The sequence below is a fragment of the Heptranchias perlo genome, chromosome 12 (assembly GCF_035084215.1).
Source record: "Heptranchias perlo isolate sHepPer1 chromosome 12, sHepPer1.hap1, whole genome shotgun sequence".
NCBI lineage: Eukaryota > Metazoa > Chordata > Chondrichthyes > Hexanchiformes > Hexanchidae > Heptranchias > Heptranchias perlo.
Genome location: NC_090336.1, coordinates 34,490,085 through 34,513,203, shown reverse-complemented (window position 1 = coordinate 34,513,203; position 23,119 = coordinate 34,490,085). Strand labels below are relative to the sequence as shown.

At 39.9% G+C, this 23,119-nt stretch overlaps 1 protein-coding gene across 8 annotated transcripts in view; it reads left to right on the top strand.

The window, feature by feature from the left end:
- stk33 (serine/threonine kinase 33) overlaps positions 1-23,119 on the top strand; it is a 231,786-nt gene that overhangs the window by 147,578 nt on the left and 61,089 nt on the right. For all 8 annotated transcript variants that reach the window (XM_067993920.1, XM_067993924.1, XM_067993923.1 and 5 more), the window contains 6 exons: positions 4,896-5,010; positions 9,012-9,125; positions 9,483-9,587; positions 11,600-11,738; positions 12,430-12,518; positions 15,532-15,619. In XM_067993920.1, the coding sequence (XP_067850021.1) occupies positions 4,927-5,010; positions 9,012-9,125; positions 9,483-9,587; positions 11,600-11,738; positions 12,430-12,518; positions 15,532-15,619 (619 nt within the window). In that variant the 5' untranslated portion in view covers positions 4,896-4,926. The remainder of the gene's footprint in view (positions 1-4,895; positions 5,011-9,011; positions 9,126-9,482; positions 9,588-11,599; positions 11,739-12,429; positions 12,519-15,531; positions 15,620-23,119) is intronic.

Sequence of the window (23,119 nt, the reverse complement as noted above, 5' to 3'; positions counted from 1 at the left end):
CAGTCAGGTAAGTGGTGAGAGGTTGTGGAGGGGGGGATCAAGGGAAAGGGTGGTGGCCCAAGACTTCCTTGTGAGGGCCAGAGCACTCTAGATCCTCCTGGCCCACAAGGAAGCCTAATTTTATTTTAAAAAACCTACCTCTTCTGGCTCTCGAATCAGCTCCTGGCAGGTTTGGTCTGGCAGGGAAGTCATCACTGCACCTCCCCCTCCCCCAACACTCAGGCCTCCAGTTAAAATAGCGGACCAGACCCTAATTGTAGGTGAACCATTATGCTCAATTCAGTGTATCAATATTGCAAGACACTTTACCATAGCAAAACTTTAAACCAATTTCCTCTAAGTTTCTCAATTTTGAGTTTAATGCCTTCAGGGAAGATAAGATCCAACTGTGGCAATACTGCCAAAAGTTGAGAAGTTGGTGATCTCTGTACTGCACTATCAGGGTATGTAAAAAGTCTCTGGTGAAAAAGTTCAGATTAAAAATCAAGCAGAGAGCATGCTTACAAAAAAACCTTTTAAAATTAACTTAATTATTTGTTAGCAGGTTGGGTTTTGATGGCCTAATTGATTTATTCTAAATCTCATACTCAAACCGTGCTAAGATAAATGGAATGATGCTAGCAAATGAACAGAAATCACTTGTTATTAATGTCATGGACTTTGTCATTTACTTTGTATTTATTCACTTGTGATCCATATTGAATGAGATTACTGAAGTATTTCTGCACATTGTAACTGTTTCAGTCTATTATAGTTATTACTAATTTTGCAGTCGAATTAATGTAGATAGGTTGGCCTTGAATTTTCGGTTCAGGAGCATCCCAAAATTGATCATTGTTTCTTTTTAGATAAATGTTTTAAATAAAATAAGTAATTATTTTTTATTAAATGTGCTGCTATGTACAATTAATGGCAGACAACTCAATAGAAAGCGACGTGTATTAATACGTGTTCTGAATATACTGTATCGGGCAGTGGCTGATTTTTATTTTGTTAGTTCTTCAATTGGCCACCTTTTTGTCTATGGATTTTATGCGTGACTCCTAAGCTGCTAATATGAACATTAGAAGTAGGCTATTCAGTCTCTCGAGCCTGTTCCGCCATTCATTCAGATCATGGCTCATCTGTACCTCAACTCCATTTATCTGCCATTGATCCCAATCACTTGGTACCCTTACCTACCAAAAATCTATCGATCTCAGTCTTGAAAATTTCAATTGATTCAGCATCCACAGTCTTTTGGGGGAAGAGTTTTCCAGATTTCCACTACCCTTTGTGGAAAAGTGCTTCCTGATGTCGCTCATGAATGGCCTAGCTGTAATTTTAAGGTAATGCCCCCTTGTTCTAGATTCTCCCACCAGAGAAAATAGTTTCTCTTTTTAACTACCCTATCAAATCCGTTAATCATCTTAAACACCTCAGTTAGACCTCCCCTTAATCTTCTATACTCAAGGAAATACAAGCCTAGTTTATGCACCCTGTCCTTTATAATGTAACCCTTTAAGCCCTGGTATCATTCTGGTGAATCTACGGTGTAACCCCTCCAAGGCCAATATATCCTTATATTAAACGTTAATTAGGTTTCCTGTTTTTCTTTGAAGATAATTTTCTTTAATCTAGAATCATGCAACAATAACTTTCTCTAAGCTTCAACTTGGTTTGATGCCCCTTCTGCCCTCTCAGGTGGATGTCAAAGTATTTTGAAGAAGTGCTGGGGAGTTATCCCTGGTGTCCTAGCCAATATTTATCTCAACCAACATCACTAAAACAGATTATCTGGTCATTATCACATTGCTGCTTGTAGGACTTTGCTGTGCGCAAATTGGCTGTCATATTTCCTACATTACAACAGTGATTGCACTTCAAAAGTACTTAATTGCTTGTAAAGTGCTTTGGGATGTACTGAAGTCGAATTGGATCCAAAATTGGCTCAGTAAAAGGAAACAAAGGGTAAAAGTTGATGCATCCGTTTCCAATGATGTGCCACAGCGCTCAGTGTTGGATCCCTTGCAGTTTGTGGTATATATTAATGATTTGGACTTGAATGTAGGGGGCACAATTGGCAAATTTGCAGACGACACAAAAATTGGCCATGTAGTTGATAGTGAAGAGGATAGCTGTAGACTCCAAGAAGATATCAATGAGTTGGTGGAGTGGGCGGAAAAGTGGCAAATGGAGTTCAATCCGGAGAAGTGTGAGGTAATGCACTTAGGGAGGGCAAACAGTAAAAGGGAATACACAGTAAACGGGAATATATTGAGAGGGGTAGAGGAAGTGAGAGACCTTGGAGTGCATGGGCACAGGTCCCTGAAGGTGGCAGTACAGGTAGATAAGGTTGTGAAGAAGGCATACGGAATGCTCTCCGTTATTAGCTGAGGTATAGAATACAAAAGCAGGGATGTAACGATGGAAATGTATAAAATGCTGGTAAGGCCACAGCTGGAGTATTGTGTGCAGTTCTGGTCACCACATTACAGGAAGGACATAATTGCTCTGGAGAGAATGCAGAGAAGATTTACAAGAATGTTGCCAGGGTTTGAAAATTGCAGCTACGAGGAGAGATTGAATAGGCTGGGGTTGTTTTCCTTGGAGCAAAGGAGGCTGAGGGGAGACTTGATTGAGGTGTACAAAATTATGAGGGGCCCAGATAGAGTAGACAGGGAGTACCTGTTTCCCCTAGTGGAGACTTCAAGAACTAGAGGACATAGATTTAAGCTGATTGGTGGAAGGATTAGAGGGGACATGAGGAAAAACTTTTTTACCCAAAGGGTGGTGGGTGTATGGAATTCGTTGCCTGAATTGGTGGTAAAGGCAGGGCTTTGGGCACTGAACCTCAGGAAAGATATGTCGGCCCCGGGAAGGGGTTCAGTGCGGATTCAGCAGAATGATACCAGGGCTTAAATGGTTAAATTATGAGGACAGGATGCATAAACTTGGCTTATATTCCATTGTGTTTAGAAGGTTGAGGGGTGATCTAACTTAGGTATTTTAAACGATAAAAGGATTTCATAGGGTAGATACAGAGAAACTCTTTGCTCTGGTGAGGGAATTGAGAACAAGAGATTAGATCAAGGCCATTTAGGAATGAAATCAGGAAGCACTTTTTTCACACTAAGGGTAGTGGAAACCTGGAACTCGCTCCCCCAAAAGGTTGTGGATGTGGGGTCAATTGAAATTTTAAAGACAGAGGTTGAGAGATTTTTGTTGGTTAAGGATATCAAGGGATATGGAACAAAGGCTGGTAAATGAAGTGAGTTACAGATCAGCCATGGTCTAATTGAATGGTGGAACAGGCTCGAGGTGCTGGATGGCCTGTTCCTGTTTCTATGATGCTGCCTACCTGGAAAAGGCATATACTCTACTTCATTTGTATCACAACATTGGCACTGAGGGTAGCACTGTCATAATATAAGTAGGGGAGGGTGGTTGAAAGGGAATAAATAATAGCTGGAAGTACGTTGCAAGTTCTAGGGGTTTGGATGACGTCTTTAAATCACTGAGCTTTACTGCTGTGGTTTATACCGTGATCTAAACTGAGTGTTTTATAGTCTACAATGCAATCCCATACAATTTTTTTTAATGTATTGTAATGCATACAAGTTTGATTTATAGGTATGATGTTGGACCAGAATATATTACAGTATAATGTAGATGCTCTCATATCAACTCCAAATAATTGCCATCATATCATTAAATCTTTTCTTGCACAATGATGGAAGCCACTATTCAGAATTATATGGTCAGTCTTGGGTCACATGGTTTGGTTTGACTACATTTTATATTAGCATTCTGTTCGCTAGCAAACTATTCAAATGCTCACAGATTTTCAGCTTGTAGACTGGAATTTTGTTCGAAGTTTATTAAGTTTGTTTTATTGTCTGCAAAGGTCTTGTGCCAATTTTGTAACACCATTTTGCCTTGTGGCCATGAGGGCTTTTCTTGATTGGACCAATTGCAGTCAATCCCTACTGCAGTTGCCAGTTCACATCAGCTCATGGTTTCACAATTTGGGCTGAATGCCATGGATCATGCCTGGCTTCCCATGACATCTGTATTTGCTATTTTCTATCATTGCATGACTTTTCAGAATGTAAAGCTTGCTTCACACAGCTTGATGTGACCAACCTATATAAATATATATGATATTGAACGGGATGGAAAAGATAAGCATGGAGCGTTATTGCCCACATGGGGGGAATGTGGTTGCAGGGAATACGGCATTGTTCTTGTGACACGTGGGACAAAAATGAACTTGACCTCTGTGCAATTTGGTTGACTTTGAACTGTTTCAAGAACCAGATGTAGACTGCAAACAGGACTTTGATGTGGCCTTGAATCACTCAATGGCATCCATTATTGTTTATGGAATTGATAGTACTTTAGACAATAGAAGCCAAAAGGAAGAAAAAATGCTTTAAAATTAGAAAAGAATAGATACATTCGGTTGGATTAAATAGTGAAGTGGTAAAATTAAAGTTAAAATGGGTAAGAAGAATAGGAAGACAGTAAGCAGAATTGAAAATTTAAAATTGTTTTAGATGTTTCTTTTTGTAGTTTACGGCTACTAATTCAGAAACAAAGCTATTCCTGACATTTGAGTAGCTTTATTAATGTAACATTAGTGTTTGTTACACTGATATGATATGTGAGCTGAAAATTAGACTGGTTGGCATAAGATGGTAATTTCTCTGGAATTGGTTACAGTTTAAGGATTAACAATTATAATGCCATTACTGTACATAGGAATTAAAGTTTGTAGGTTACATGGAAATTCTAAAGCCAGTATATACTTTAACATGTAACTACATGTAACAACTGCTGCTGCAAAACTTACTAACAGTTGGGTTTATTCTGAAGCTACAATGTTCAATTTCATACATTATTTGCATTTACAGAAAAATTGAGGTGGCTCAAGATTTCTATAAAATGCCTTCTCAGCGTGCCACTGTCAGCAGTGCGGAATACAAAGTGGTGCCTCACACCAGGGTTGATGATGAATTTGCTATTCGGGTATGTAGACAATTTTAAAAATCTTAGATCTTTGCACTGATGTGGCAGCTCTGTCTTACTACTAGGTTGCATTTTCCCACATCTTTTGATTTTTTTTAATCTAGAAAAATAACACTCTTTAATATGCATGACATGCCTTATCATAGTGTACATGAAAAATGGTTTGAAATCTGTTTTTCTACCAAAGTGATCATTATGGAATTGAATAATCTTTAAAAGTGCAGACTGGTCTTAAGGTGCTGTTATTATTACTAATGGGTAGGATGAGATAGCATTGAAAAACAAATCACCTGACATTAATTACAAAACTGTTTACCTCCAATCTGCAAACCTCCTCCCTCTGGTAAACAACCAGTAATCAGTTTGTTGGTAGTGTGGTATTTATCTGAAAATAAGATGAGCAAACATCATAAAGGCAGTGCCTCTAAAATATTCAGTGTATGTTACTTCCAATATGTATGAAACTTTTAATATGAATGGCTAGAATTATTCTTGAAACAAAATCAACAAAAGGTTCTAATGAATTATTTTCTGCTGATTATATTTCCACAGTGCATATTTTGGATTTCAAATAAAAATTCTGAATTCTTGTAAATAACAAGATTTTTGAGTACAAGTGTGAGTTTTCATTCTCTTTGTTCAGAAAGCATTTGAATGGTTGATTATTAACATCATTCATTTTGACTGTCGCAGTCTTGTAACAGTTTTGCAATACTGGATCAGAAACTGCAATTTTAACTGTGACATTCTTCAAATATACTAGTTTTGATTTATTACAAGAGCACTGTCTTCATGAGGAAGTATTTGACTAACTTTTTTCTGAGGGGTGGGAGAAGAACTGAGCATGTTATGTTATAATGTAAGTATGATTGAAGTCGTCATCTTGTGTATTTGAAAAATCCTTTTTTGTTTACAAACATTTTTTAATGAAGATGATTTCCTTTTTAATTTTTTTTCAAATCATGTTCCTTAGAGCTTATTGGCATATAATAAAAAGATAAGCATCCATTATTTGAGTTGGGCTGTTTCAAGAGTTTTGCAGCCTATATAGCTTCAGGTTTATGAAATGAAATGTTTTACCCTGTGTTGTGGTTTTTCAAATAATATTACCACATTTTAAACCAGGTTTGACACTGTTCCGAACACCTCTGGCCTTTGTTCCCTGCCCCTCAGTGTGTACCTCAAAATAAATGTTTTAAGATCAAACTTCCAAAAAATAGTGACAAATAAAATGGAACTTTTATAAAACGCATAGATTTTCACTCCCAAGATGCAACTTATTAACTAGAATGAAAATGATAAACTTAATGGTGCATATTTTCATCTTTACCCCTTGGGCATTCAGCATTGCTTGGGCAAAGCATAGAAAGGCAAATCTGCCAGGGAGTATCGCATGTCCCTTACTGAACTCACCAGATTTTCCTTCTTGTAACTTTAATAGAAGAAAAATCAGGTGGGTTTCTGTTACTGGCGATCCTCCCCTCCAGATTTGCTTTTCTGTACTCTGTTTAGGCAATGCCTAATGCCCAGAAGACAAAAATCTACCCCAATGTCCCTCTATTTTAAGTATCTAAATTGTTTTTAACACAATTAGATAATCAATACCTGATGATTGGAACCTGCATCACCTTCCTTCAGATCAGGTAGAGTGACAGACATAAAGGCTCCACTATTTATGGGGAGATGGGGAGAGAGCGGGGGTTTTGGGGGCAGTCCCTGGCATTTGGAAAAGATTGGGGCATAGTGGTGGGGTAGGCAGATTGCGGGGCGGGGTGGGGGGAGGTGGTTGGAAGATCGCAGAGGGATCGGAAGATTGCGGGCAAGGGGTTTGGGAGACGCAATCATGGGGTGTCGGCAGATCTTGGAAGATGATTTGCTTGAGGGGCTGGGGGAACCACTCCTGCTTGTCCTGGCCCACAAGCACTGCTCTAAAAAGCAGTTACCTGCTGGATCTGTCAGCTCCCGCCTTCCATCAGCTGCTGGGTTTTCCGAGCCCTTTGAAACCCGGCCTGCAGCTGTTAAATTCAAATGGCTACCAAAATCTGAGGAACGGAGCCTCATTTAAATATTACAATCATGGAGCCGCCTCTCCTGAGTGGGTTACACGAATGCCTACAAACCCGCCCGCGATTAAACCGGATGTAGGGGCGTTCACGGTGGGTTGGTGCCGGATTTCACGTATTTACCGATTTAACCCCGACCCTCTCCCACCCATCATGGGGGTGGAGGGGGGGGGTTAAAATTCCCCCTAAACAGTCCATTGTCTAACCATCACTGCTCCGCACTTAGGAAATGCAAACCAAGTGGGTTGGAATGCACAGCTGCCATTTGCTAAATTCTACTATCTACAAAAATGGTGAGCCTTGTGAGATAGCAAGAATGCTACTCCACAAATGATTTTTAAAAATCTCAATTAGTGAGAGTGGGCTGAAGAAACTACAGATGCAAGGTCCAGCTCACCTGCATTTTGACCATATCTTTCACTTGTAAATTCTACACATTGTAAAGAAAGAAGTTGCATTTGTATAGCACCTTTTCATAATCTCATAACATCTCAAAGCGCTTAACAGGCAATGAAATAATTTTAAAGTATAGTCACTGTTGTAATGTAGAGAAACGCAACAGCCAATTTGTGCACATCATGGTCCCACAAACAGCATTGAGATAACGACCAGATAATCTGTATTAGTGATGTTGGTTGAGAGATGAATGTTGGCTGGGACACTTGGACAGCTCCCTTGCTCTTCTTCAAATAGTGCCTTGGGATCATTTATGTCAACGTGAGAGGGCAGATGGAGCCTCGGTTTAATGCATCATCTAAAAGATGGCACCTCCAACAGTGCAGCACTCGCTCAGTACTGCACTGAAGTGTCAATATAGATTGTGCTCAAGTATTTGGAGTGGGACTTGAACCCATAAACTTCTGTCTCAGAAGCGAGAGTGCTACTACTGAGCCAAGGCCGACATCTTGTAAAGTTGCTGAAGTAGCCTTTATCCAATCGTAAAGAGGAAAGAAAGCCTTAAGTGAATAACTTTTATTAAAGTACTCCCCCATTTTGAGTCAGGTCAGATGAACCTGCAACTGTAATGACAGTAGATGGCACTACCTGTGACTGATCAACGGCCAGTGCCAAGTGGCGGTTAAGTATCCTGGCCACCTCCAGAAAGTGCCAACGGCTTTGAGTAGATGAGCACCTGGACGAGGGTAGTGGGACCGTGGATGGAGGAAATGCTATCAAAAGATGGATGAGCTAATCTTTGAATTAGCCAACGGCATCCACAACCTGCAAGTTAAGACGCAACTGCAATACACAGTGAGTCAATGAATGAGCAACCATGTACTGTCCAAAACACAACACCAGGGTTCAGGTGTGGAGGACAGTCACAGGAATTCCGACGATAGTCGACCATTGATGATGACTCCTCCATTGTATATTGAGGAAAAAATATGCATAAAAAATTAACACTGACGTTTACAAAAATTTCAAAGCTTTACCTGAACGGAAGCCTACCAGGTTTTCTTCTTGATCCTAGGCAGCTCCCATCAGCTCACCAATGAAAAGGCGTCCATAGTGTTTCATCCAGTGAATTCAATCCAGTGGCCCTGTCAGTCAATCCAGAATCCCCGCCCCCGCTCTTCCCCCCCCCCCCCCCCCCCCCCACTTCACTGGCTCCAGGAAATCATGCGTTTGGCTGGATATACAAAGCTGACATCTGAACCTAAAGCACATAAAGTAACTGAAGATTTAATACAATCACTCCAACATATTACTATTTAATAAAGGTATCATGAGAATTATTAAGCTTTAAGGTCCAGATGATCATTATGAACTATGGCAATTTCTGTTTTGCATTTAATACAGTACAGTAATTATAATAGACTTTGTTATCAGTGTAGTATGTATTTTTAGTTTTGAACTGGGTTTAAACTTGTTCCTGTCAGCAAGCTATATCGTGTTGTACAGGTCCATTTAGCTTTTGAAGCTCTGTTTCTTTTTTAGCAAATCTACAGCTTTGGCCAAAGGTTAGGACAAGGCAGCTATGGGGTAGTAATTGAGGCTACACATAATGGGACTGGCAAGAAATGGGCAATCAAGAAGGTGAACCGGGAAAAGGTAAATTTATTCTGGATTATTGTCTTGTTCATTTAAAGTAAAGTACGTTCAGTTTTAATATAAAGCTGAATTAATTATCTTTGGGGAGTGGGGAAGAGAGAGCACTTTCTTTAATTTAAAAATAAATGGAAAAGGAAATTGTTTAAATGACGATTAGCTTCTGAGAGGAAAAACACTTTTAGGTCACACTATAAATCCTTGTTTAAATCTTAGCAAGTAAACATTGAAAAGAAACTTGAATATGCAGGATTCCCTAAATCAAATTAAAGCTTTGAAATGTACTTGTTTGAATTGTTAATATACAAGGCGTTTATAGATTTACATAACTTGACTGAGTTATTACTATTTCCAATCCAGGCTGGGAGTTCAGGGGTGAAGCTGCTGGAACGGGAAGTCAGCATCTTAAAGCAAGTAGACCATGAACATATCATTCATCTGGAAGAGGTGTTTGAAACACCCAAAGTAAGAAGCAACTAGATTTGGTCAGCATTCTGGGAACTCAAGATTTTCCTTTTGCTAATCTAACGTTAAAACATTTGATAAACCTAACATTTTTCATGACTTCCTCATTAATGGAGAAATTAATAGACACTTGGGTGTGGTTTGACTTCTTTTCTTCCCTCCATAACCAGAAACCAGTTGAACAAAACAACTATGGCGGTCCAACAGTTATCAATAAGAATGGGTTAAATGTCAACATTTTTAATGTTTTTCTGTAAGTTTAAAAAAAAAATTAAAATTGTGGTATTAGTACCTTTTTTATATACTCACATATAAGGTGCGCTATCATACCCACCTTTCATTCCAGCTCAAAAAAATTAAAAATAACTATGACCTTTCTATAAAATGAGTCAAAAATACTTTGGGCTCTACCTTTCCAGCTATCAAGCTGCTATGCCCCTCTTTCAGACGCCCAATCTGCCATGCCACACTCCCATCTCTCTCAGTCCTGGTCGGCTGCTGTGACCTTTCCCACAAGGTTCCCCGTTGGCTGTGTCCCACTCTTTCTCAGGCCCCTGGTCCACTGTGCCTTCCTCTCAGTTTCTCTGCTGCTTTCTCTGACATCTTGCAGCCTTCTGGTCTGCTGCTTCCCCCTCTCTTTCTAGCTCCTGATCTGTTGCCTTCGTCGTTTCCTCCCTCCCCTCTGCGCTCCCCCTTCCCCCCCCACCGCTAACCTGGTCTGCGGCTGCTTTTCTTTATTCCTCTCCCCTCTTCTGCTTCCTTAATTCCTCCTCCCTCTGTTTCTTCCCTCTCTATGACTCGTGCTACTCCTTCCCTCAACATTTTTTTGAAATAGTATGTATAAATGTTCAAAATATTTTTTTAAAACTGCATATCAACCTGACTAGTTTGCATTGTTAATAAGGAAGGCATTTATAGGTTACTGCTCTAGTGATTCTGTTTTTTTGTTTTCAGTGGCATTTAAATTAAAAAGAAAAAAGCACATTCGATTGGTGATAAAATAACATAGCTGCAACATCATATGCTCAGGGTAATTTTCACCTTCATCACTCGGATGGTAAACTGACACAGCAGACTGCTCGCTCTTTGCAGAAACCCACCTAATTTTTACTTCTATTGATTTCAATGATTTTATAACAAGTGAGCAATCCACTCTGCCAGTTCACTGCCCAAGTAGTGAAGGTGAAAACTACCCCCTGTATTTACTAAAGTAGTAGATTATCTTGTGAAAAATTTATCAGATTATATAACCTCTCTAACAGCACTGAAGCTAAACCAGGTAAATGAGGAAGCAGTTCCCTGGTGGAGCATCCTAATATCTTATGAATCATGCTACTGTGATAAAGTTTGTTTTGTAAACTCGTATATCACACGCAACTATGGTTCATGCCCACTTTTGAATGTGAAACTGGCATGTGTTCTATTTGACAAATTACAGCAATTTGTTCTTTCACTTATCTATCCTGCTCAGGTAACCTGCATGGGGGTTTCATTGGATGGCTCAAGAAGCTTGTTCCCATCCTGCTCGCAAATCACTAATTACTCAGTGGTCAATGTTATGGGGTTTTAGTTACAAATTTCAGGAAAAAAACTATCATGACTGCATGCGTCACATTCCCGTCTTTCCTGTTTTCTAATGAAACGGCATTTTTTTAAGTGGCACTGGTGGTGATTGAATTGATAATTGTAATTCTACAATTAGTAATTGCCCTTTTACTAAAGAAAAAATTAAGCAACTATATCTGCAGATTGGCCGCCATTTACAGTCTACCCATGGTACAGGGATAGGCTGAAGAGCAAGTCAGTCACTCTTACTAATGTGGGTTAGATGCGTGCTAGACTCTTTTAAAAATAATATTTAATAAAAGTATTCACCAGATGGCTGGGGGTACAATATTACCTCATCTTGAATAAAACACATCACCCTTTTAAAACTGAATTACCACATGCTATAATATGAAGGTGTAAGATCTCCTTAATGGATAACATTAATAATTATTGGTTTCTTTCAGCGAGTGTACCTGGTGATAGAGGTCTGTGAGGGTGGAGAACTAAGTACAATCCTTCATAGGAAAAAACGCTTAAGTGAGAAGGAGACAAGGCATGTGATTCAAAGCCTAGCAAGTGCAATTGCTTACCTACATAAAAATGGTAAGATTTCATTGTAGGAACTGAGTAATTACTTTAACAAAAAAATTAATTGTACTTCTACTATTGAATAGACTGGGCCTATACTTTCTGGAGTTTGGAAGAATGAGAGATGATCTAATTGAAACACAAGATTCTGAGGGGGCTTGACAGGGTCGATGCTGAGAGGTTGTTTCCCCTGGCTGGAGAGTGTAGAATTAGGGGGGCATCGTCGCAGGATAAGGGATCGGCCATTTGAGATGAGGAGGAATTTCTTCACTTAGAGGGTTGTGAATCTTTGGAATTCTCTACCCCAGAGGGCTGTGGATGCTGAGTCATTAGATATGTTCAAGACGGAGATAGATAGATTTTTGGACTCTAAGGGAATCAAGGGATATGGGGATTGGGCTGGAAAGTTGAGTTGAGGTCGAAGATCAAATTGAATGGTGGAGCAGGCTCGAGGGGCCATATCCTGCTTCTTTTTCTTATGTCCTTATGTTCTTTCTTTAACTGGTGAAGTTTTTTTAAAATTACTATTGTAAGTGGAGGAAGTCAAAACTCTTTCCTCATTCCTCAAAATAGTCCAAGAGCTTAGTATATGGTACTCATTAATACACAATTTTTGTGTGTGCTTACTGAAGTCCTATTATGTTAAATTCATCAGCTTACTTATATTGCACATGTATGTGTTGAATATTGTGTGGCCTTTCTACAGATATTGTCCATCGGGATCTAAAACTGGAAAACATCTTGGTTAAAAACAATGAAAGCAACAGTGAAATTGACATGAAACTAAACATAAAGGTAAATGGAATGAATTGTGCAATGTTATTTTAAAAAGTTTAATGTGTTTCTAAGGTCAGTGGTTCCCTTCTTTCTGTTGGTAGCATGAAGAGTCCCTTTCTGGAATGCGACTGTGCAGGCGCCAAGCCCATTAGTCCATTCAAGCAGTAGAACTCCAAATGCTACCCTTCTAATTCATGATAAGGTTAGTATAAACTTAGAAACCTTTTAAAAATTCTCCAATTTAGTTTGCCAAACCATATTGGAGGATGGGTCAAGTGAACAATTGTGTGACATCATCCGAAGACATGGGGCAGCTTCCACATGTATGCTCTGATGCCCAACTCTACCACCACTCTCGATTCCTTCATTGTTTCTGTACTGTCAGACTGCTTGTCCACAATTTCCTCCAGTTGAACATTAGGAAGACTGAAGCTACTGCCTTTGGTTGCCGCCACAAACTCCATATCCTTGCCACTGATTCCATCCCCTTCTCCAACCGCTCCCTCAGGCTGAACCACACTGCTATAACCTCGGAGACCAGTGCGACCACAAATTGAGCTTCCAACCTCGTATTCTCTCCATCACAAAGACCATTTACCTCCATCTCAGTGATATCAGCTGTCTCTATTTCTACCTAAGCCTGTCTGCTGCTGAAACCTCATTTATGCTTTTGTCCTCTCCAGTTGACTATTCCAATGCTTTCTTGGCCAGTCTCCCATCCTCCATTCTCCGTAAACTTCAGCTGATCCATCTGTCTGTTGCCCATATCCTATCCCGCACCAAGTCCCACACACCCATTGCTCCCATCCTTGCTGCCCTACATTGGGTCCTGGTTTCCCAACACCTCTCATTTAAAATTTGTATCCGTGTGTTTAAATTCCTTCATGGCCTTGCCCCTCCCAATCTCTGCAACCTCTTCAGCCCTACAACACCCACTCCTCTGCTCCTCCTACTTTGGCCTTTTGTGCACTTCCCCTCTTATCGCCCCACCATTGGTGCCCCGCCTTCAGCCATCTAGGTACCATGCTCTGCAATTCCCTCCCTCCCTAATCTTTACTATTAATGACTTGGATGAAGGAATAGAGGGTTGTATGTCCAAGTTTGCAGATGACACTAAGTTAGGAGGCACAGTAAGTTGCACAGATGGGAGCAGGCATGTAGACAGACTAAGTGAGTGGGCAAAACTGTTGCAGATGGAGTTCAACATGGGGAAGTGTGAAGTCATCCACTTTGGATCTGAGCAAGACATATCAGAATATTTTCTCAATGGTAAGAGACCAGGAACTGTGGAGCAGCAAAGATATTTAGGTATCCATATACACAAATCACTAAATGCTAGTGCACAGGTACAAAAAGTAATCAAAAAGGCTAATGGAATGTTATCTCAAGAGGTTGGAATTCAAAAGTGTGGAAGCAAGGCTTCAGTTGTACAGACCCTTGGTCAGACCTCATCCGGAGTACTGCATTCTGATTTGGGCACTGAACCTCAGGAAAATTATATTGTACTTGGAAGGGGACAGATTCACTAGACTGATATTGGGGCTTAAAGGGATAGATTATGAGGGTTGCATAAAGTTGGTTTGTAGTTCTTTGCGTTTAGAAGGTTGAAGGGTGATCTAATCTAGGTATTTAAAATGATAAAAGGTTTTGATAGGATAGATACAGAGAAACAGTTTCCTCCGGTGGAAGAATCCAGAACAAGGAGGCATAATAAAGTTAGAGCCATAGAAATTGTGCGTGAAATCAGGAATAATTTTTGCACACGAAGGGTAGAGGAAGTCTGGAACTCTATTCCTCCAAAAAGCTGTGGCTGCTAGGTCAATTAAAATTTTCAAGACTGAGCTTGATAAAATTTTTGTTGGGTATGAGTATCAAGGGATATGGAGCAAAGGCGGGTAAACGGAAGAGGTACAGATCAGCCCTGATCTAACTGAGGGGCAGAACAGGCTTGAGGGGCTGAATGTCCTACCCCTGTTCCTTTGTTCCTGAATCCCTCTGCCTCTCCATTTTCCTCTCCTTTTTAGGACCCTCCTTAATATCTATCTCTTTGACTAAGCTTTTAGTCACCCGTCCTAAAATCTCCTTCTTTGGCTTCACATCAATTTTTTGTTTAATTTATCAGATGCCTTGGGACATTTTTCTACATCAGAGGTGCTATATAAGTGCAAGTTATTATTTTCATTTGAATAAATTATCTCTAAATTTGGGTTATACAACTGTTGCAAAATTATTCCCATCACTTCCTTGTCATCAATGGTACAATTGAGAAAGCACTTTAGGAGAGATTTTCCTGGGCCTGTGCCCAGGCGCAATGGATTGCCTGGTTACAGCAAATATCAGAAAATCGGGCAAATCACAGCGCATGCCTATAAAGGAATCCTCCCGATTTTCCTCCATATAAATTAATGGAGGGAAATCAGGCAGATTCCTGTACAGACGGGTGCTCTGACCCACCCAATTTCTGCTTCCAGGTGATCCAGTGCCCATGGGCACAGAACAAGGAAAATCTCTCTAAATCTGCAGTAATCTATTAATTGTGTCCTAAGCAAATGGTTTCAAATTACACAAATTTAAGCTCCTCTACTGTTTGTTAAAATGTCATGCTATGCAGAGCCAGCAAAGCTAGTTGAGCATTCTGCCTGGATTTATAATACAGTAATATAAATGTACAACTAATTATAATTTCTCAGACTACTGCATTCTACATATCACCTTCACTTCAGGCAATCTTAAGCATGATCATACAATGCTGATCAAATGAGCTCTGCTATTGGATATCAAGGCAGTGTTTTTTTAATAACTGTACTTTAAACACATACTCTATTGTGGAAGCAGTCTCAGATGTGTAAAGATGGCCTGTAAGGAACAAGCTTGTATGGTGAACCTCCACAGTGGGATCTCTGCAGACTGAATGCACCATTTGCAAATGAAACATAAAGAACTGTGCAGAAAATTGATGCTCAACAAAATGCATTACAATGTACTCTATACCTCATTCTGCAGTCCATTCTAAAATGTCTTCTTTACCCAGGTGACTGATTTTGGACTATCCGTGCAGAAAGGGGGTGTTGGTAGTGACAAAATGTTACAGGCAACCTGTGGAACACCTATGTATATGGGTAAGGAATCTGTTGTTATTTATATTCCAATTCGTCTTGTATTTTCTCCACAGAACTTTCCAGTTAATCTTACACAAGTGACCAATGCTTTTTCTAGTTTTATTTATACAAAATTGTTTTTCTTTTATTTTTGTACCAAAACAATTGCAGGTGTTTGCAAAAGTGTCTTTTGTTTAGGTGTAACCTTTGACTAGACGTTCCACTACATATTAAATTTATCTCAATTATTTCCCTGGGCATAAAACAAGATTAAGATTGTAGTTTAGTTCTGGTAGTTAATGTTGGCACTAACAGAAACATTCTATACCAATTCTGTATGCCATCATGCCGTGACACTAGTTTATTGGGTGGAGTGAATCCTGTTGTACAACCAGGCCTGCTTTTAATGACCCTTTTTGTGGTAATAAACATTAAAGTTGAATGTACCAGTCATTGAAAGTTAGCATTTTTTTTCCATACATAGCTGAGTAGAGAATAATAGATCAAGAGTTGTTGCAAAAAAATATGTTGGAGCATGGAATGCTTTACCACAGGGAGTAGCTGATGCAGAGACCATTGGACATTTTAAGGGGAAATTGGATAAATATTTGAATCGGAGGAAAATACAAGCCAGTGGGGAGAGAGCAAGGCAGTGAAATTAGTTTTGAATTGCACTATCAAAGAGCTGCCACAGACACGATGAGCCAAATGGCCTCCTTCTGTGCTGTCAACCTGTTTGGTTCAATAGTAAGAAAATTTCATTGAGGTGTTTAGGTGCTATCACAATCATAAGAAAGGCTATTTGATTGGCACCTGAACCCTGAAATTATTTTGTTATATAATCACTCCCACTCACGCAATAGTTTTATATCTAGAACTTTTACAAAAACACACTGATAGTACAAAAAAATTGTGATGTCCTCACTGGAAGATTGAGAGTTTACCTTTCAGTGGATTACTGGGAAATTACAAACTTCTCAAGCAAATTTTCAACAGTTTCTTTTACATAACAAATGACATTAAATATATTTATTAATTTCACATTGGCCTATTTCTAAATATTACATAAAGGCTTGACTAGGAGGCTTTTCACAAGCAGCAGGTGGCATATTCTTATAACATTGTCTCAACTCTTGAGCTGCGACCATTGAGCCTCTTTTTAATAATTCAGCAAGTAAAGAATAAGACCTTCACAGTCTTCCAGCCTTGAGTCATTAATATAAATGAGGATTCTTCTTTTCAGCAAGCAATCTATGACGGTGGCATAGAAGAGCTACGTGAACAACAAAGAAATAATTTGTTTTTTTGATGACCAGCCACTGGTCAGCAAAGAAAAGTGTGAATTGTTCCCATGGTGCATGCTGAAACAAATCCAAATTTAGCAAACATTAAGGTCATTGTTTTAGGATGACAGGCTGTGTGTGGGCCAGTTTAAGTTGTTTACTTCATTTCTTCGAAAGGCAGAATTTTTGGTGTACTTCTCATTGCAGTCCCTAGTCCTAAGAGGACACCAGATGGTGCTATTATTACTGCTATTCAGTATGGATGAAGGCATTAGCAACTGACTTGACAATGACAGTGTGCACTAAATGAGATAAAATGTTTTTTTTAAATAAAGAATGCATCTCTAATGGTTTACAATTTGTTCTGTTCTCTGATTTTCAGCTGCAAACACACAATAAAGAGTAAGGAATGATTTGATTGAAGTTTTCAAGCTATTATAGGGAACTGATAGAGTAGATCGAGAGAAACTATTTCTGCTGGTTGGGGGATTCTAGGACTAGGAGACGTAGCCTAAAAATTAGAGCCAGGACTTTCAGGAGTGAAGTTAGGAAACACTTCTACACACAAAGGGTGGTAGAAGTTTGGAACTCTTCTACAATCGGCAGTTGATGCTAGCACAATTGTTAATTTTAAGTCTGAGATTGATAGATTTTTGTTAGCCCCATATCCCTTAATACCTTTGGTTAAGAGGGGTATATGGAGTTAGGTCACAGATTAGCCATATTCTCGTTGAATGGCGGAACAGGCTTGAGGGGCTAAACGGCCTACTTCTGTTCCTAAAAGACTGGTGGTTCACACAAGTCAAAGTGATTGGATATACTAAGTTTCTATATTGCTAATAATATCAGAATTTGAAACTTAGATGACATTTTCTTCATCCAGGGTCAAAGATGTGTAGATAAAATTGCACTGTGATATTATTTTAAACAGGTTAGCGCCTGCATCAAAATAGCAGATTCTTTGAAGAAGTTAGAAAGGGTAGACAAGGGTATTGCAGTAGATGTAATCTATTGGAATTTTTAAAAGGCCTTCAATAAGGTACTGCATAGTAGACTCATGACTAAAGTCAGAGCATATGGAGTCAGGGGACAAGTAGCAGAATGGATAGCAAGCTGGCTACAAAGTAGAAAACAGAGAGTAGGGGTTAAAGGTAGTTATTCAGACTGACAAGAGGTGGAAAGTGGTGTTCCACAAGGATCGGTGCTGGGACCATTGTTGTTCATCATTTACATAAACGATTTGGACTCTGGAATCGGAAGTACAATTTTAAAATTTACAGATACCACCAAATTGTGGAGTATAGTTAATACCAAGGAGGATTGTGACAAGATACAGGAAGATATTAATAAACTTGCAGAATGGGTGTGTAATTGGCAAATGAATTTCAAAATAGGTAAGTGTGAGGTATTACATTTTGGTAGGAAGAATATGGGGGCCACATACTGCTTGGATAATAAGAGTCTAAATGGAGCAGAGGAACCTGGGGGTACAGATATACAAATCACTAAAAGTAGCTACTCCCTGTGGTAAATAAGGCCATTAAAAAAAAGCAAACCAAGTACTGGGGTTCGTTTCTAGAGGGATAGAATTGAAAAGCAGAGAAGTTATGTTAAACTTTTATGGAACCTTGGTGAGATCACACTTGGAGTACTGTGAACAGTTCTGGTCTCCGTATTATAAAAAGGAGATAGAGGCACTGGAGAAGATGCAAAGAAGATTTACTAGGATGATACCAGAACTAAGAGGTTATACCTATCAGGAAAGATTGAGCAGCTGGGGCTCTTTTCTCGAGAAAAGAGAAGACTGAGGGGTGACCTGACAGATCTTCAAGATTATGAAAGGGTTTGATAACGTAGAGATGATGTGTCCACTTGTGGGGGAGACCAGAACTCGGGACCATAAATATAAGACGATCACTAATAAATCCAATAGGGAATTCAGGAGAAACTTCATTACCCAGAGAGTGGTTAGAATGTGGAACTCGCTACCACAAGGAGTAGTTGAGGTGACGAGCATAGATGCATTTAAGGGGAAGCTAGATAATCACATAAGGGAGAAAGGAAGAGAAGGATATGCTGATAGGGTTAGATGAAGTAGGGAGGGAAGAGGCTCATGTGGAGCGTAAAAACCGGCATGTACCAGTTGGGCTGAATGGCCTGTTTCTATCCTGTACATTCTGTGTAATTCTATGTAATAAGAACGTGTTAAGCACTCGTAAACTAATATTATACAAGAAGATTTCAACCCAGAGGTGACTAAAGTAGTAGGCACTACGCAGTCGACAACAATGGAATTCCTATTTTATTGCATGAGTGATGGGGATTAAATATATTGCTTCAGATTTTGCTGGAAAAATAACAGCGTCTGAATGACACATGCGTTGTTAATGCGCAAGTCAGCCAGCAACTTTTAGCGAGGAAGAGATACCCCATGAATTGCGAATCGCCACAAGTTGTTGGCCAATTTGCACCACTCTGCCGTTAGCTTTGCGAAAACGGCATCTCGCGCTTAACCTCCCCGTTATTTTCATGAAGGTGCTGCATTTGCACATTAATCGCCCACTAAACTCGCCACAGAAAGTTAAGTCTAGTAATTAATAGCGTACATACCCTTTTAATAATGGGTGATAATTGTTAATGACTGCTAATCTCTTGCCCAGAAAGTAAACAGTTATAAGTGTGGAGTCTCATTCCTTCAGGTTGTGGTTTAGGAGATTTTAAAAATGTCAAATTTCAATTTTATTCTTTTCTTTTCTCTCTCTCTTAATCCAATCTTTCTTTCCCTCCATTTATTTCTCTTTCTGTACCTGATTTGACATTGAATTCACCCACTCTAATTCACCCTCTTTCTCAGGCCTTCCTCTGTTTATTTCTCAATCCTTAAATCTCATTGGTTAAGGAGATACACTGTTTGTCCCGTTGTTCACCAAGGTCCCTAAGAATACTAAGAATATCCCAACACTGGACAAACAGGGGGCTCTAGGGGGGGAGGAGCTTAACACGATTAAAATCACTAAGGAATTGGTACTCAGTAAATTAATGGGACTCAAGGCGGATAAATCCCCTGGACCTGATGGCTTACATCCTAGGGTCTTGAGGGAAGTGGCAGTAGGGATTGTGGATGCTTTGGTAATAATTTTCCAAAATTCTCTGGACTCGGCAAAGGTCCCGGCAGATTGGAAAACTGCTAATGTAACACCCTTATTTAAAAAGGGTAGTAGGCAGAAGGCTGGAAATTATAGACCAGTTAGCCCAACATCTGTGGTGGGTAAAATTTTGGAGTCTATTATTAAGGAGACAGTAGCGGAACATTTGGATAAACATAATTTAATAGGACAAAGTCAGCATGGCTTTACGAAGGGGAAGTCATGTCTGACAAATTTGCTTGAGTTCTTTGAGGACATAACGTACAGGGTGGATAAAGGGGAACCAGTGGACGTAGTGTATTTAGACTTCCAGAAGGCATTCGACAAGGTGCCACATAAAAGATTATTGCTCAAGATAAAGAATCACTGGATTGGGGGTAATATTCTAGCATGGGTGGAGGATTGGTTATCTACCCTGAAGCAGAGAGTTGGGATAAATGGTTCATTTTCGGACTGGCAACCAGTAGCCAGTGGTGTTCCGCAGGGGTCAGTGCTGGGTCCCCAACTCTTTACAATCTATATTAACGATTTGGAGGAGGGGACCGAGTGTAACGTATCAAAGTTTGCAGATGATACAAAGATGGGAGGGAAAGTAGAGAGTGAGGAGGACATAAAAAACCTACAAGGGGATATAGACAGGCTGGGTGAGTGGGCGGAAGTTTGGCAGATGCAATACAATATTGGAAAATGTGAGGTTATGCACTTTGGCAGGAAAAACCAGAGAGCAAGTTATTATCTTAATGGCGAGAAACTGGAAAGTACTGCAGTACAAAGGGATCTGGGGGTCCTAGTGCAAGAAAATCAAAAAGTTAGTATGCAGGTGATCAAGAAGGCCAACGGAATGTTGGCTTTTATTGCTAGGGGGATAGAATACAAAAACAGGGAGGTATTGCTGCAGTTATATAAGGTATTGGTGAGACCGCACCTGAAATACTGCATACAGTTTTGGTCTCCATACTTAAGAAAATACATACTTGCTCTCGAGGCAGTACAAAGAAGGTTCACTCGGTTAATCCCGGGGATGAGGGGGTGAACATATGAGGAGAGGTTGAGTAGATTGGAACCCTACTCATTGGAGTTCAGAAGAATGAGAGGCAATCTTATTGAAATATATAAGATTGTGAAGGGGCTTGATCGGGTGGATGCGGTAAGGATGTTCCCAAGGATGGGTGAAACTAGAACTAGGGGGCATAATCTTAGAATAAGGGGCTGCTCTTTCAAAACTGAGATGAGGAGAAACTTCTTCACTCAGATGGTAGTAGGTCTGTGGAATTTGCTGCCCCAGGAAGCTGTGGAAGCTACATCATTAAATAAATTTAAAACAGAAATAGACAGTTTCCTAGAAGTAAAGGGAATTAGGGGTTACGGGGAGTGGGCAGGAAATTGGACATGAATTTAGATTTGAGGTTCGGATCAGATCTTATTGAATGGCGGAGCAGGCTCGAGGGGCCGATTGACCTACTGCTGCTCTTATTTCTTATGTTCTTACGTCTCTGTTGCCCTTGCTGTGCTGTTATCAGCTTGCACTTCCAGCAACTTTGTGAGCAAAAAAATTTAGAACTTAAACATGCACGAACAATGGATCACACCGCTAGATGCCCTGCTCCAGCAAAATCTGGGCCATTATTTTTCATAGCAAGCAAATAGCTGCTTGTGACTGTAACTGTCTATCATTTTTTGTTTGTTTGCTATTATAACTAAAGTAGGAGTGAGGTATAGGAGATGAAGTTTAAGCATTTGTACAGTAATAGTGCTGTGCATTGGACTTCACTTGTATAAACATTTTAATTGCAACAACGGTTCCAGTGGTTTAAAAAAAAATACTAATGTTGTTTCAGGATCTCATTCTCCATTTTCTTTTGGTCTTAAAGAATAATTGAAAAGAGAAACCACATAGATTTAAATGACTGACTGTTTCTAGTTTCTATGGTATTACATGATTCTAAGAACATAAGAAATGGGAGCCATCCGGCCTCTTGAGCCTGCTCCGCCATTCAACAAGATCATGGCTGAGTTTCTACCTCAACGCCATTTTCCTGCACTATCCCCATGTCCCTGATGCCTTCAATATCTAGAAATCTATTGATCTCTGTTTTGAATGTACTCAATGACTGAGCCTCCACAGCCCTCTGGGATAGAGAGTTCCAAAGATTCACCACCCTCTGAGTGAAGAAATTTCTCCTCATCTCAGTCCTAAATGGCCTATCTCTTATTTTGAGACCATGACCCCTGGTTCTAGACTCCCCAGCCAGGGGAAACATCCTCCCTGCATCATCCCTGTCGAGCCCTGTAAGAATTTTGTATGTTTCAATGAGATCACCCCTCATTCTTCTAAACTCGAGAGAATACAGGCCTAGTCTACTCAATCTCTCCTCGTACGACAATCCCACCAGCCCAGGAATCAGTCTGGTGAACCTTCATGGCAAGTATATCCTTTCTTAGGTAAGGAGACCACAATTGTACACAATACTCCAGGTGCGGTCTCACCAAGGCCGTATATAATTGCAGTAAGACATCTTTACTCCTGTACTCAAATCCTCTTGTAATAAAGGCCAACATACCACTTGCCTTCCTAATTGCTTGCTGCACCTGCATGTTAGCTTTCACTGACTCATGTAAAAGGACACCCAGGACCCTTTTGAACATCAGCATTTCCCAATCTCTCACCATTTTAAAAAATACTCTGCATTTCTGTTTCTGCTACCAAAGTGGATAACTTCACATTTTTCCACATTATATTCCATCTGCCATGTTCTTGCCCACTCACTTAGCCTGTCTATATCCCCTTGAAGCCTATTTGCATCCTCCTCACAACTCACATTCCCACCTAGTTTTGTATCATCAGAAAACTTGGAAATATTACATTTGGTCCCCTCATCCAAATCATTGACATAGATTGTGAATAGCTGGGGCCCAAGCACCAATCCCTGTGGTACCCCACTAGTCACAGTCTGCCAACCTGAAAAAGACCCGTTTATTCCTGCTCTCTGTTTTCTGTCTGTTAACCAGTTCCGAATCCATGCCAGTATATTACCATGTGATCTAACTTTGTTCACCAATCTCCTGTGTTGGACCTTATCGAAAGCCTTCTG